This window comes from Nannobrachium achirus (assembly GCF_963921795.1).
Source record: "Nannobrachium achirus genome assembly, chromosome: 11".
In the NCBI taxonomy this organism is placed as follows: Eukaryota; Metazoa; Chordata; class Actinopteri; order Myctophiformes; family Myctophidae; genus Nannobrachium; species Nannobrachium achirus.
The window spans coordinates 61,454,212-61,469,650 of NC_137820.1; the positions used below are offsets into that span (position 1 = coordinate 61,454,212).

General features: G+C 42.5%; 1 protein-coding gene across 1 annotated transcript in view; it reads right to left on the bottom strand.

The window, feature by feature from the left end:
- Nucleotides 1-3,523: 3,523 nt before the first annotated feature.
- syt9b (synaptotagmin IXb) overlaps nucleotides 3,524-15,439 on the bottom strand; it is a 64,497-nt gene continuing 52,581 nt past the window's right edge. Inside the window, exons 5-8 of the mRNA XM_080736071.1 lie at nucleotides 6,756-6,876; nucleotides 6,187-6,358; nucleotides 5,860-5,989; nucleotides 3,524-3,635 (exon numbers count right to left, since the gene is read on the bottom strand). Of these exons, the coding sequence (XP_080592197.1) occupies nucleotides 3,558-3,635; nucleotides 5,860-5,989; nucleotides 6,187-6,358; nucleotides 6,756-6,876 (501 nt within the window). The 3' untranslated portion in view covers nucleotides 3,524-3,557. The remainder of the gene's footprint in view (nucleotides 3,636-5,859; nucleotides 5,990-6,186; nucleotides 6,359-6,755; nucleotides 6,877-15,439) is intronic.

Genomic DNA, 15,439 nt, shown 5'->3' on the forward strand with positions numbered 1-15,439 from the left:
AAAAATTGCCACGTGTATCAGAGGCTTCTATAGGAACAGCAACTTCAACTAGAACCAGGGAGTGGCTTCATTTCCAGTGAACAAAACTTGCCAGATGGCCGAGATGTAATGCAAATTGTTAGTTATTCTAATAGGCTATCTATCTACATATTGGCACAGAGCCGACTGTTACAGTAGCTGAAGCTTCACACACACTCCACAAAGTTAACAATTTTGGTCCCCCGTGCTGCAGTTGGACAAAGACAATTAAACTTTAGTTCAATCTATTTCAAACATCTTGGTTATGCTGTTAAAAAGGTAAAAGGACAACTCCACCCTAAATAACATCTCAGGCTAATTTTCCTACTTATATTGATCCAAAATTACTGTCCATGGGGTCTATTAGGCAGAAATGCCCCTGTTTTCCAGTTTCCGCTGCATAACCCAGCAGCTCTCATAGCATAGAGTGGAGCCTATAAGCCTGTTGCTTTTACATTATTTCTTGTGGTCAAAGGTGATTTTCTTTTTTTCATGTCTCACACTCTGCTAAACAGATGTTATGCTTTTATGTGTTTTGCCAAGTCCCGGAAAAGATGCGCTGTGATTGGCCGTTGTGCCGATTGCGCCGATTGCTCACCCCAAAACATGATTTATGAGATTGTGGTGGCTTGTAATAATAATAATAATAATAATAATGAATTGCATTTTTATAGCGCTTTTCCAAGTGCTTAAAGTGCTTTACAATGGTCCATTCATGGAAAAAAAAATCACTTTTAACTGACACAAATCGTGTAAAGCAATGGGCTTATAGCCTCCACTCTACATGCTATAATAGTCCAGTAAAAATAAAGCTGAGGTTGGAAAAAAATTTGTTATTTAGTTTTTCAACTGATTCTGACAGGAAATTAGGTCTACTAGCCAGGATAAGAAAACTACCATAATCTGCTCACTGCAAATACCCACAGTGGCCAAATCAAGTTGGGCTCCCATCGACTTTCTATACAGGAGGAAAATACCCAGAAAAAAATCTGCTTTAAGTAGGATGTGAGGGGTCTAACTAGGGGTTTGTCATGATGCTGAATCCATTGCAAGCATTTGTTTTGCACAAAAAACATTCATTGGCCCCAGAAAACGCCCACAAAACTGATGAAAAGTGATGACTCATCACTTTTCATCACTAAACCATCATTTTCTGGGGCCATTTTTAGCCCAAGGAATGTTTTTTTGTGCAAAACAAATGCTTGCAATGGATTCAGCATCATGACAAACCCCTAGTTAGACCCCTCACATCCTACTTAAAGCAGATTTTTTTCTGGGTATTTTCCTCCTGTATAGAAAGTCGATGGGAGCCCAACTTGATTTGGCCACTGTGGGTATTTGCAGTGAGCAGATTATGGCAGATTTTTTATCCTGGCTAGTAGACCTAATTTCCTGTCAGAATCAGTTGAGAAACTAAATAACACAATTTTTTCCAACCTGAGTGGATTTTTTTCCTAGAATTACTAGACTATAAGAGCTGCTGGGGAAACTGCAGGACAATAGGGGCATTTCTGCCTAATAGACCCCATGGACAGTAATTTTTGATCAACATAAGTAGGAAAATGAGCCTAGATGTTATTCAGGGCGGAGTTCTCCATTAAGCATGAATGTACTTTAGTGTAGCCTTCTCAGAATGTGGTAAAGTGTATTTTGTTTATGACAAGATAGGAATAAGGAATATCTTCCTATCAAAATAGGAATATGGAATGTCTTTCCAGCTTCATATCACGAGTAATGGCTCATAAGTAAAAAAATAAATAAAAGAAACATTTGACCACATGAACCCAATATACTTCATTGGCCGGTGTCCCCAGTGGTCTGTACTAGAGCTGGGGATCCACTGCTGTTATGTTATGATGTAGAGACTCTGTGATGGCTGTGGCTCGTTGGTAGTCTTGCATTAACATTGCATTAACATTAATGTGACACAAGTCACAAATTGCGGAGGTTTCGCTAGGAGATGTCTTAATGTAAGGTCGTTGGAGATGTGTTGGCATAAGGCATTAGGCTTATGCCCATGCAGTTCCCTGGCCACTGCAATCATTTTATGTGCACTGTCAGTGGTCAGCGTGCAGATTTTCAATGATACACTCTCGCATACTACTACTCGCATGGCGGAGGCTCTGGGGCAGACAAGCACAGACAAGTTCCAGGGCTATAACGTAACGTCTCCACTCCCCGTCAAAATAATGCGCTGTGTTCTCGAGGGAACTGTGATTACTGAGTGAAGTCCAATAGTCTCCAATGAGTGCAACCGTGGTTGACTGTCTGTGTCCCAAAACCTCCACCACTCTGACTGTCTGTCTCGTTGTTTACTATCCGCATCTTGCGTGTCTCTGCATTTGCTTTCTGACTGAATCTACGGGGTGCACTGAGGCTAAAAAATCACCGCACTGAGGCTCAAAAATCACTGTGTTAATCGCGCGTTAAAAACATTATCGCCGTTGAAAGGATTTTGCGTTATCGCGTTAACTTCCCCAGCCTTAGTCTATACTTGATCCCTTCCTTTGTTACCCTACACCGAATGTCTTCGCCGCTTCTACAAGTTCACCACAAATCACACTGTGACACATTGTGAACTTGTAGATCTTCTATTTTTGAGGGGTGCCTCAGTGATCCAATGCTTGACCGAGTGTGTAGGTATGAGTATACTCATACGCCTCGTTTGAGTAGCAACATACATAACTCGTCAAACTCGTCACATGGCAGTGATGAGTTTTAATGGACAACAGAAGAATTCATATAGTTTAACACTGCTCAAAGGCACCCCTCACTTCACACTGGGTGTGATTTTGCTGAATGTTGGCCTATTATGGCATAATAATGTATGCCCAGCACAGGGAAACTAGGGTTTATGTGCTTAAACCCCACATACAATCAAGTGGTCACAACACAATTTGCCTGGCGTTGCCAGCCTCTATCACACACTTCGTTTTGGGAAGAGAGTCTGGGATTTCAGGAAGAGTTTTCATTTCTGGGGTTTGCCCCAAATCACTTGCCCCAAGCCTACAGAAACCACGTGCCCCAAGCATACAACCCTGATTGGCCAACCCTTGAAGCTGGTTGAGGAAATAGAATCTCAATGGATTGGTGCCAGACCGTACTACAACACCACTACCGCCAGGGGGTGTTGTGTTCGGTCTGGTTTATTAACCAGGCAACAACGCAATGTGTTGTTAGCTTGTAGATCTGCTATTTATGCTGGATATTTGGCCATTGTGACATGACCATTTTAGGGATGGTAGGGTTCATGTGGTTAAATGTTATTACAGTAATAACTTCAGCCAAGCTATAAAATAAATGCTATTAGGATTTCCAGCAGGTCCACTGTACATCGAATGTCAAAGGATAGTGAGGCACACATTAAGACTCTGCGCATGACCAGAATATAACTGTGTGTGTGTGTGTGTGTGTGTGTGTGTGTGTGTGTGTGTGTGTGTGTGTGTGTGTGTGTGTGTGTGTGTGTGTGTGTGTGTGTGTGTGTGTGTGTGTGTGTGTGTGTGTGTGTGTGTGTGTGTGTGTGTGTGTGTGTGTGTGTGTCATGGTGAAGGTGGTGTCTTCAAAGAGTTGGTGGATCCTCCTTGACTTCCACCCACTGCAGGCCCCTGTCCGACCCACTGGAACACAGAGAGAGAGACAGACAGTTAGACAGAAAGGAAGACACACACACAGACAGACAGACAGACAGACAGGCAGAGATGGAGAGAAAGTGATCGCTCTGTCACTGCAATTAGAAAACAAAACTGTGAAAAGTCACACTCACGACCTCTCAAAGTCATAACCTGTCAAACACAAACACATTTTAAGTTTTCTAGGCGTCTAAACTTAGAATAGACGTTGATTAGACGTCTAATAGTTGTCTATACGTAGACCGTCTATTCTATATGTAGACGTCAAAGACGATCTACAAATAGACATCTAATCAACGTCTATTCTAAGTTTAGACGTCTAAAAAACTTTCATTTCTAGACCAGTGTTAAGGCCAATTTTAGACATGTGCTCGGGGGGATGCTGACTGTCACTGTAATTCCAAACACAGAAGGTCCTACACAGGTCCTGCCTGTAACCTTCACCATCAAAGGGTTTTTACTAGACATCCTTTCACTACTGTACCTTCCAGGCAGTAGGTCAGTGGTTCTCAAAATGAGCGCGTGCGACTGGACTAACTTCTTTGTGTCACGACTGTGAACTTGTCAATCAGCTGTTTTCAAACAGCCGACGTATGTAGGGTTAAAAGTGGTTAGACTGATTTTTATGTTATATTAACTTATTTTGATGGGGACCCCCCTGGAACCCCCTCACTTTGAGAAACACAGCTGTATGTAACACTCTCTCTCTCTCTGTCTCTCTGTCTCTCATATTTTGCTTCATTCATATCTCTAAAGTACAGTAAATATGTGTGAGTATATCATGTGCATTGTGTTTAACATGTTGTCCCCTAAGGAACCATGTGCAGATGTATGGAGCTGTACAATAATAATACTCCATTAGCCTGCTGGAATAATGCTGCTACTACATCTAGGTCACTAATGCTCCTAGAGATATGGTACATCACTAACACTACTATGGCGTCTGATAACAAAAAGAAAAGACGTGGAGAGTGGCACATATCTGTCTGTACTCTGTCCTGAGTGTATAGTTAGCTTGGAGAGTGTACAAATGGAAACAAAGTAAGGGTACATTTTGTTCCATTTGTACAGTACACTCTCAGCATTATGGAGAAAATTAATACATAAGGAATTTGTGTGCATGAGTGAGTGAGTGAGTGAGTTGAGTGAGTGAGTGAGTGAGTGAGTGAGTGAGTGAGTGAGTGAGTGAGTGCACATGAGCCTGAGTAGTGGATGAGTGCGTGTGTGCTAGTGTTTCTCAAAGTGGATTCCAGGGACTCTGTGGGTTCCTTTAGGGGCGTCTGTAACTCTGACAGGATACAAATGCAACCAAATTTGGTTCCATTTGTATCCACCTGTTTCCATGAGAATTTACTGTAGAATTATTTGTGGGACACTTCCGGAGAACAGCAGACATATAAGCTCACGTCACGTCGCAGATGCAAACCGTTGTGAGGCTTGTAGATCACACTCGGCTGCGACGCCGGAAATGCCGCACTCCTTCTGCGCAATGCACGATGGGACATTGGAAACTTGTGGATACTGTCAGAGTTAAGGGCACATGGATGCTAAAGGATGATGTATAGTGTCTATGTGTAACCTGGCCACCTCCAAGAAAACCCAAGCAACCACTTGGCAATTATGCAGCTCAACCACCTTGCATTTTGTTTAGAAAATGTTTGTAGATTATTAATGAGCTACCTTGTACTAGTGAGGAATGCTAAAAACACTTTTACCCACTCAGCCGATTAAGCAAAAATGTTTTAAATGTGACACATTTACGCTTTTAAGTTGATCAGACCTCATATTAAGACATTTTATCTGGCATGCAAAGAATTCAACAGCATGTTATTGACTCTCCACTGAATTTTAAGCATTTACCTTCCACTCAAAGCTGAATATCAATTGATTTAATTTTAACAACTCAACATGAATTTACATGAATCAGTCCAATTTCTGTGTCAGTATACTATGTTTGTACTATTGAGTGTGGCCTGGGAATTCAGAAATAGAAACGGCACTGTGAATGAAGCCACTTCTGTCTCTCTCTGTACTCTATTACCGGTATGTCTCTCTTTCTCTCTGTCTGTCTGTCTGTGTCTCTTTGTCTATATCTCTCTCTCTCTCTCTCGCTGCAAAATACATTGCTAATATTGCAACGTGAAACCATTTGCAGATCAACTTTAATCATTCCTGTTTTGAGTTATGTATTTGTCTGATAGAAAAACTGTACCTCTATGAGGGGATGCCAGTGTGCGATGGGTTTGCGAGGGTATGACAGCATCTCACTCCAGTGTTCTCGGCCCAGTCCTTCAGCGTCGTTGCCCACCCTGCACACTCCGATGACTTCATTGTGGCCAACCCTGTGAAATGAGAAACCAATCATAATGGGATCCGTCTAATTAGTACATTGCAATTCTGTTCAGTAACTTAGGATGCTACAGTTTTTGACATAAAAGTTGGAGGTTTAATGTGAAATTATAGTTTAAAAGTACAGTACATATTTTATTGAATAGGTTACACAGTGATACAGACAGGCAGATCAACAGATGGCACTAACCGATCATAATCCATGACTGCTATAAGGAGGCTGATTTGGTCGATGTTCTCGGGGGGGACATCAAAGACTATGGCTTCATTATACGCTGGGTTCAGTGTGTTACGCTTGGTTGAAGTCTTTCTTTTCTTCAGTCTCCGCCCTTCGCACATCAGGGACACTTTAACATATGGATCTGTAGAAAGTTATAGGAATATGATTATCCACTGTAAATATAGATTGAATGAATGGATGTCGACCAACAAGAATGGTGATGCAGGAGAACTGCTCGCTTGAAATAACGAACGTATGAATGCATACTTCATTGAACAGCCTTTTCAACATTAGTTGCTGCAGCTGAACAAAAGAGTCTTGCACGCAAAGTATAAATGTGCCTTTATGGCCCTGAGATGGATTTAAACATTTCACTTTCAGTAGATGCTTTTACTTTATAGTTGAGGATGCAGTTTATGTAAAAGTTGGCAAAGTTAGAACAATAAAGATATACAGAAAGAAACAGACACATGTTCCTGCCATGTGACATCAGACAAAAGAAAGAACACACAACATTACAGGAATGTAGAGGTACAGACCAGAAGCGCCTGTGATATCCATGGCTTTGAGGTTTCTAGCTTTGATCATGGTAATGGTGAGTCTCCCAGCCGTGGGGAGATAGCACAGTGAGAACATCAGCTCCCCCAAGTCCACATTGTCCTATAAAACAAGAGGGATATATGTGTCACTATATTTAACAGCATGTTATAAACTATAATTTATAGCTAATTCCATATTTGACAAAACAGTCTCATAGACTAGGTCACACACACACACACACACACACACACACACACACACACACACACACACACACGCACACGCACACACACACACACACACAGGTGTATGTAACTTTTGTATCCAATGACAACATTTGTCAAATATGGTCAAAAGTCAAACTCCTCAATATGGCCAAAGAAGGAGAAGGTGCACATGAAAATGAACCCTTGTTTTGTGCCATTTTGTCAAGTAAACACAGCTGAACATAATAATGTTAATTGTGAATGTGTTTCTGTGTGCCAGCATGAAGTTAACTGCACAGACCATTCAATATGTCTGCTGTGAAATGTACAAAACTATTCACTGGATGAAAAATAACAGCCTTCAGCAGGCTCTGTCTGTGATTGAAGGACATTGAAGCAACAGGAACAATTCACTTGACGAATACCTTGCAATGCCGCTGAAGCTCAAATGGCATGCTATAGGATTTCTATTCGAGATTGGTTTTCCCACAGCACACACAGAACCAGTGCATAGAACAATTCCAGATTTCGTGGAAATAATATTTATAATGCAATGATTTTATCTCTGTTTCCAGCAGTTAGGATCTAAGTTAATCTTGTATAAATGTCATCAAACAAACAGATTTGGACAAATAACTCTTAAAAGAAAAATAAAGCTCCACTGGAAAGAGACTACTGTACTATATACAGTGCTACATTCTCAGGATCATTAACATCCATTACATTACTCTGCAGAATTTATGACATGACACTGGAGATCATTTATTTACAGTATAATGACATTTGCATTGAGGATATTTCGCAGAAGAGGGATAACATCTGGTCCAGGAGAGACTCAATAAGCCGTTATTACATTTCTATGAATGCGACCTGGCTAAACAGCTGAACTAGTCGGTGGCCTTAGGGAGATAGAATGGTAATTTCGTGCTAATCAGTCTAAAAGCGACAACTTTTGCACAGATGTAGCCTAGGGCATGCTCTTATGATTTAGCTTGGGCCCCAGAGAATGATGGTTTAGTGATGAAAAGTGATGAGTCATCACTTTTCACAGTTTTGTGGGCATTTTCTGGGGCCATTTTTAGCCCAAGGAATTTGTGCAAAACAAATGCTTGCAATGGATTCAGAATCATGACAAACCCCTAGTTAGACACCTCACATCCTACTTAAAGCAGATTTCTTTCTGGGTATTTTCCTCCTGTATAGAAAGTCGATGGGAGCCCAACTTGATTTGGCCACTGTGGTGGTGACCCCGAAGGTCGCCGACTCAGGCGCCCTTGCTAAATCATTAGAACATGCCCTGGGCAAAATTTGGCGCTTTTAGACTGATTAGCGCGGAAAAAACCCTAAGGCCCCCGACTAAACTTGAAGACGTGCACTTTGCACCCAGAAACACAAGGAATATGGCTGTGTTAGAGCCAAGAAAGACAAAGTAGGAAATACAATTTAATGTCATTTAAATAATAGAGAAGCAACTTGTGGCTGTTTGTGTAGCAAATCTTTGTTGACCATGTTGCACTTCAAATGTGTCATGAGTGCTTGAATATTGTCAGTGGGCAGCCTGTGCAGACATGAATCAAGGACATTGCATGCACAGACACACACGCCACACAGCTGTGTCCATAACTAATTAACATTGTGGGCAGGCTTGGAAGTGACTGTCTGGAGGTGACTGTTCAGTACCATCATCATCATCGTGTTGCATGTTTTATCATTGGCATCTATGAAGGGCCAGCCAGCGAGCCAGGGGATCAGTCATTTCTCTGTTCAGGCCTGCATGGGGTTGAATTCTAAAGTATTATCTCTCAAACCTGATTTGTTTTCATTTCTAGTATAGTTGCGACCGTAGGTCACAGTTAACTATGAAAACCGGCACATCTTGTCCGCGTATCTCTGTAGGTCATGCCTGACACTGTGGTTCCCCTGACACATCACTGTGACATCTCAGGTCTATGGGTTTGCTCTGACATCACTGTGATGTCAGGGGAACCACTCTTAAAAGAATGGGTTTGCCGCTCTGACATCACGCTCTGGCTTCACTGTGATGGCACACTAACATAATCCCTTTTATGCCCATATACATGTATGTATGGAGTTCCCTGATGTCATCAATATTAAGCCCATATCTAACAGGACTTCATATGGCAATGCCCATATATGGAGGCCACATCGGCCACATACCACACTAACAGAATCCATATATGGCCAAGACAGCCATTATCTGTGTGGCTGGTTCTACAGACAGGGATCTCCATGTATGGGCATAAAAGGCGTATGATGTCAGATGTCATCAGACATCATAGGACTTTCACGTAACGAATAACTGAGTAAGCATGTTTAGCCCAAACATGCAGCATATGTCCATATACATGGAGCACATGGATCTCCATATATGGGTACACTCTCAAAAGGCCTGGGTAGTTCTGCCTACCCAAATCCTTGGTTATGCTAGTTGGGCAATTTTATTGGGTTATATTTACTTTAAATGGGCTATTTGATAACCCAACTCTCAATGTTGTCTTGTTGGGACTGGGGTTATTCAGTATTGGGTTTAATTTCCTATGGAATATTCCTGGGTAAAATTTAACCTCGCCTCACCAGGCTTTCCCTGAGAGAAAGCCTGGTCTTCGTTTACTAAACGGGCCGTTTGATCCGGTCGGGAGCGGAAGAGCTCTTACGTTTTTCTGTAGTCCAAAACGGACTACACTTTGGCCGGAAACAACGACCGGAAACAGTTTCAACCCAGTTTAGCGCATGCGCAAGTAGTTAGTGCATGCGCAAGTACGGGTTAAAACTGTTTCCGGTCGTTGTTTCCGGCCAAAGTGTAGTCCGTTTTGGACTACAGAAAAACGTAGGAGCTCTTCCGCTCCCGACCGGATCAAAAGCCCGAAATTGGAAGCCAGCCCAGGCTAGGTAAAATTGGACAACCCAACAAATATGGTAAAACTTGAACTTTGCACATGCGCATTGTGCAGCCCGGGTTTTCCGAGGAGGAGTTGTTTTGGAGAGAGCGGAGTCTTCAGACACTCATGAAAAATGTGAAAGCACTTGGTGAGAAGGCACTAATAAAAGATTATTATATTTCTCTCGCGCGTGGAGCAGCAGCACGGACAACACACTCACTCCGCTCCAGCCTGCGACAGCCGGCAGAGAACGTTGGACGGACTTATTTCCTCTTTTTTCCACAAACACAAGGTTTTGATTGATTGATTGATTGAAGAATTTATTAGAAGTTTGCAATAGAAAAAGGTACAGTTTCATGACAGTACAAATCACTGGTACAAGGTCAACTAAAAGGAGATCCTAGAAAGCCAAGGCTTATTTCCACAGGAACCACACTTTAAGTATCTCATATAACATTGAAAGACAGACGGATAGAACATAGTACTTTATCTAGGATAATATCAGTTTCAAAAGCATAACATCAAATACAAAAGGCAGAATACAAAGAAAAGGGGGGGGGAGCATGGGGGCTTAGTCTATTTACAAGTCACGGGTAGCTGCTGTCTGAAGGTGACTTTTCATACCAATTTTGAAGGAGGCTAGGGATTTGCTCTCCTTTAGGGCTTGTGGAAGGGCGTTCCACATGTTGATGGTATAGCAGGAGAACGAGTTAGCGCCTTGTTTAGTGTTAAATCTAGGCTGATGATGATTAGTGGAGCTGCCTCTGGTGTTATGATCGTGAACATCCTTGACCTTTAAGAAGTAGTTTGTCAGGTACATGGGAATCTTGGAGGTGTAGTGTATCTTGTACACCAGGCCCATTGCAAGATGCTGTACTCTGTCAGCTACTTTGAGCCACCCCACGCTTTCGTGGTGATGCTCGGTAAGGTGGGTCAGAGGAGGGAGACCAAGCACAACCCTAATTAGTTTGTTTTGGGCTGTTTGGAGCTTTAGCTTTAAGGCAGCTGGGGCGTCGCGATACCAGACAAGGACTCCGTAATCAATGAGGGGCCCAATAAGAGCACCTCCTAGTGTCTTTCGGGATTTAATATTGATCAGTGGGGCAACTCTTTGCAAGAAGCGAATTCGTTGATTGACTTTATTGATTACCTTGGTGGTCATTTTTTCACTGGATAGGTTAGCCTCCAGGATGCAACCCAGGTAGCAGATGTGGTTTTTTCTTTCTATCACAGTGTCACCTACTTTAATTGTGAAGTTCTCAACTAGGCTAAGTTTCTGACTAGATCCAAAGAGGATACATTCAGTTTTGCCTAGGTGAATTGAGAGTCTGTTGTCATTGAGCCAGGTGCAGATCTTGTTAAGTTCACAGTTAAGGGCCTTTTCAACCTGCAAAATGTCTCTGCCTGAGACTAGGAGAGCCGAGTCATCCGCGAACAGAAACAGATTGCAGTCACAAGCAGATGACATGTCGTTTACGTATATTAAGAACAACAGTGGTCCTAGTATACTCCCTTGAGGTACTCCACAGTTTACTGGGAGGGGGGGGGACAGGGTTCCGTTGACCTCCACCATCTGTTCCCTCCCCACCAAGTAAGAGTGCATCCATCTCACTGCTGTGCTATCAAGACCAATAGCTTTGAGTTTTTCAATCAGAATAGAATGATCGACGGTGTCAAATGCCTTCTGGAGGTCCAGCATGACCATGCCGCAATATTTGCCATCGTGAATTTCACGTTTGATGTAATCATTCAAATAGATGAGGCATGTATCTGTGGAATGGGACTCTCTGAAGCCAGACTGGAACTCGTAGATCAGTTTATTCTCTTCAAGATATTTAGCCACCTGTTCATAGACAATTTTTTCCATTACCTTAGAGATGGAACTAAGGATTGAGATTGGCCTGTAGTTGCCAGGGTCAAGTTTACTGCCTTTTTTGTGCAGGGGGGTTACCTTGGCTAATTTGAAGTCCTGGGGGACATAACCCTGCTTGATAGATAGATTAATAATATGGGTAATGATTGGGGCAATGGTGGCAGCTGAGTCTATGAGAAATTTGGGGGCAATTTTATCATGGCCAGCGGCCTTGAATTGAGGTAGGGTGCGCAGTTTTTTAAACACTTCATCAGTTGTCACCGTGGCAAGTTTAAAGTTGTCTTTGCATACCCCAAGGTTCCTGTAGAATTTCAAGATGTGCCTAACACCAAACAGCCCAGATGGAGCGGGCAGTTTATTGACCAGATTTTTGGCCATGGAGGTGAAGTAGATGTTGAGATTTTTGGCTACATCAAGACTATCAGTGAGGAGGGTTATGGGAGTTTGGATGGATATGTTGCTGGCTATGGATCTGAGTTTAGTTTGTTACACATTCACGATGGCTTTGTTGTTTTATCATATAGTTGACTTGATATTTTATAAAGCTTAATACTGTTGTCAGCTCGTGAATAACTGTTGTTATGCCCGGGAATCAGAGAGAGTAATGTAAAAAGCAAAACAATGCAAAGCGGACGGAGCCTATCATGCTACTGTATATGTGGCTGTATACCAGCCCAAAGCTAGCTAAGGGGGTCTTTATACCAGGACGATTGGAAACGCTGCCGGTCTCGTTTTGGGTTTATTACCCAAAAAACTTCGCGTTTACACCTGGTTGTTGGTTCGTTTTTCTGTGTTTATACGACAAGTTGACAACGCATGAATTCAAGCAAAATGTGTCATGTTCCCAGCCTACATAGGCCTATACTGTGTATTTACCCTTCAACTATAAAATAGGTCTATATATTGTTTTTAATGAGACATGCTTTGTAATTAGGCTATGCTCCCAAATCCATATTATTATCGTCTGTTCGCATATTCAATGAGTCCCGCAAAAGGAGGTTTTTAGCGAGGTGAAGTGAAACACCAACAAAAGTCACCTGGAAGATGAAGGTCGGAACATTTATAGCCTATGGAGCATATTTCTGGACATTATCTACGGGGATGGGCTATATAAAGTGAGTTCTGTCTTCTATCTGCAACACAGAAGTAGACCTATAACGCAACATGCTGCGTTGCAGCGAACGGAGTAGCCTACAGAGGCACATATGGGTATATGGTAGTCTACCATACCTTGATTACAAGGGAAAATAATAAAATGTACTTCTTAAAATAAATTCATCATGCCTGTTGCTAAGTATTGGCAACATGACTGGTGTATTGCATGCGTGCCTTCACACGTGCAAGACAACAGCCATGTTGCCATACCTTTGCATTTGCAGAACTGACGCTGCTGGCGGCCAGCAGCGCCGGAGGAGGAGGAGGAGGAATTTCTTTCTTTTTTTTGTGACATTATGAGCGAGTGGCCTATTCGTGGACTCTGACTGGACAGTAAAAGTTAGGAGCGATAGGAGGATCACGTTTTTTTGTGATATGAGCCGTTTCTTTTATCTGTCTGTCTGTCTGTCTGTCTGTCTGTCTGTCAGCATATTCATTACTCGTGTGAGTAGCCTAATTGCAAAGCATCTGGATAAGTCACAATAATTACCTTGAGTGCGCTGCATCTGTGACGTGATGTAGTCCACATTTTGAAGAATTAATCCAGTTTTTAGGTAAAAACAAGGGGAATGCATTATTGCCTGGAATACCATAAATGTTACATGATAAAGTGTACTCCTCGCTGTCAATCAGAACAGCGCACGGCTGCACTGCAAGTGGATGGATCGGCACATGAAGGCAGAGAGGGACGCACAACTATGGGCTTTAATAATCATTAAATGGTCGGTCTCTTGGAAACTCGGAAATAAATGGATTTAATAATTAGTTGGCTGAGAATGGAATACTGGTTTAAAGTAACTTTGATGAGAGGAGAGCTGTTGGTAGCCTAGTGGGCTTGCGACTCCTGTCAAACGAGCTGTATAGTAGCCAGCTGCGCTAAATACTAAATTGATCCCACCTACATAATCTTTACGTCTTTTGCTGGCAGTTGTAATTGATTGGTTTGGAGAAGGATTCCAATTGTAGGCTATAAACATTTTTAAAAGGCTTTCATATAGGCTAGCCTACTCCTGATATTTTCCAAATGAGGTTTGGGCTAATAGATCACTATGTGTTCAGTTTTGGCTATTTTCTGGGTTTTAATTAGGCCTACAACAACACAAATAATAATAATACATTTTCGGTAGACAGACTGACACTGTATGCAGCAGGGGAGGGGAGAAGGGGGAGCAGGGGGCTATGACATCATCGCACTCTCCCTCGCCGCCGATTTCCTATATTACACCGGTGCGAAACCAATGCGAAACCGCAGAAATGCACTTTCAGAGCCGAATTCCGAAAAGTATCGGTTAGGGTCATGAAACCGCGTCTCCGTGTGTCAAAATGGCCGAATCAATAGTAAAAACTATCGTCTTAGAAAAAAATACAACCATGACCTCAAAATCCACATTGAGCATCTTACTGCTCAATGCAAGAAACTTAGAAACCAGACAACCGCCCTAGTTAGATCCGCCAAAAAAAACTACATCGACGACAAAATCGAGGAACACAAAAACAAACCACGAGACCTATGGAAGTTGCTTAACAACCAATTAGGCTTAAAATCAAAAACCATATGCCACAACATAAACATCAAAACGGACGCCGCTCTCATTTCTGACAAAGGAGAAGTGGCTACCCATCTTAACAAAACCTTTACCACCACAGCCCGTTCACTGGTCGAAAGACTGGTCGCCCCATCTGGGCGGTATGGTGAAGAATTTGTTAAAAAATTCTACAAAAAACTGGGCGTCAGAAAAGACAGCTTTAAACTTTCCACAGTGACAACTGATGAAGTGTTTAAAAAATTGAGCGCCCTACCTCAGCACAAGGCCACTGGCCTTGATAAAATCCCAGCTAGATTTCTCAGAGATTCAGCCGCCACCATTGCTCCAATCATTACCCACATAATTAACCTTTCCATCGAACAGGGTCATGTCCCCCAGGACTTCAAACTAGCAAAAGTAACCCCCCTGCACAAAAAAGGTAGCAAACTAGACCCTGGAAACTACCGCCCCGTTTCCATTCTTAGCTCCATATCCAAAGTCATGGAGAAAATAGAATAATCTGATTTACGAGTTCCAATCTGGATTCAGAAAATCCCATTCCACTGACACATGCCTTCTCTATTTGACTGACCAAATCAAACGCGAAGCGGATCAGGGCAAATATAGTGGCATGGTCATGATGGACCTCCAGAAGGCATTTGACACCGTGGATCATGCTATTCTGATTGAGAAACTAAAAGCCATCGGTCTTGACAGCGCAGCAGTGAGCTGGATGCAATCTTACCTGGTGGGGAGGGAACAGGTGGTGGAGATTAACGGAACCCTGTCCCCCCCCCTCCCAGTAAGCTGTGGTGTTCCTCAAGGTAGCATACTGGGACCTCTGTTGTTCCTAATATACGTGAACGACATGGCATCTGCTTGCGACTGCAACCTGTTCCTGTTCGCGGATGACTCGGCTCTCTAGTCTCGGGCAAGGACCACTTGCAGGTTGAAAAGACACTTAACTCTGAACTGAGTAAGATCTGCACATGGCTTAACGACAACAAATTATCAATTCACCTG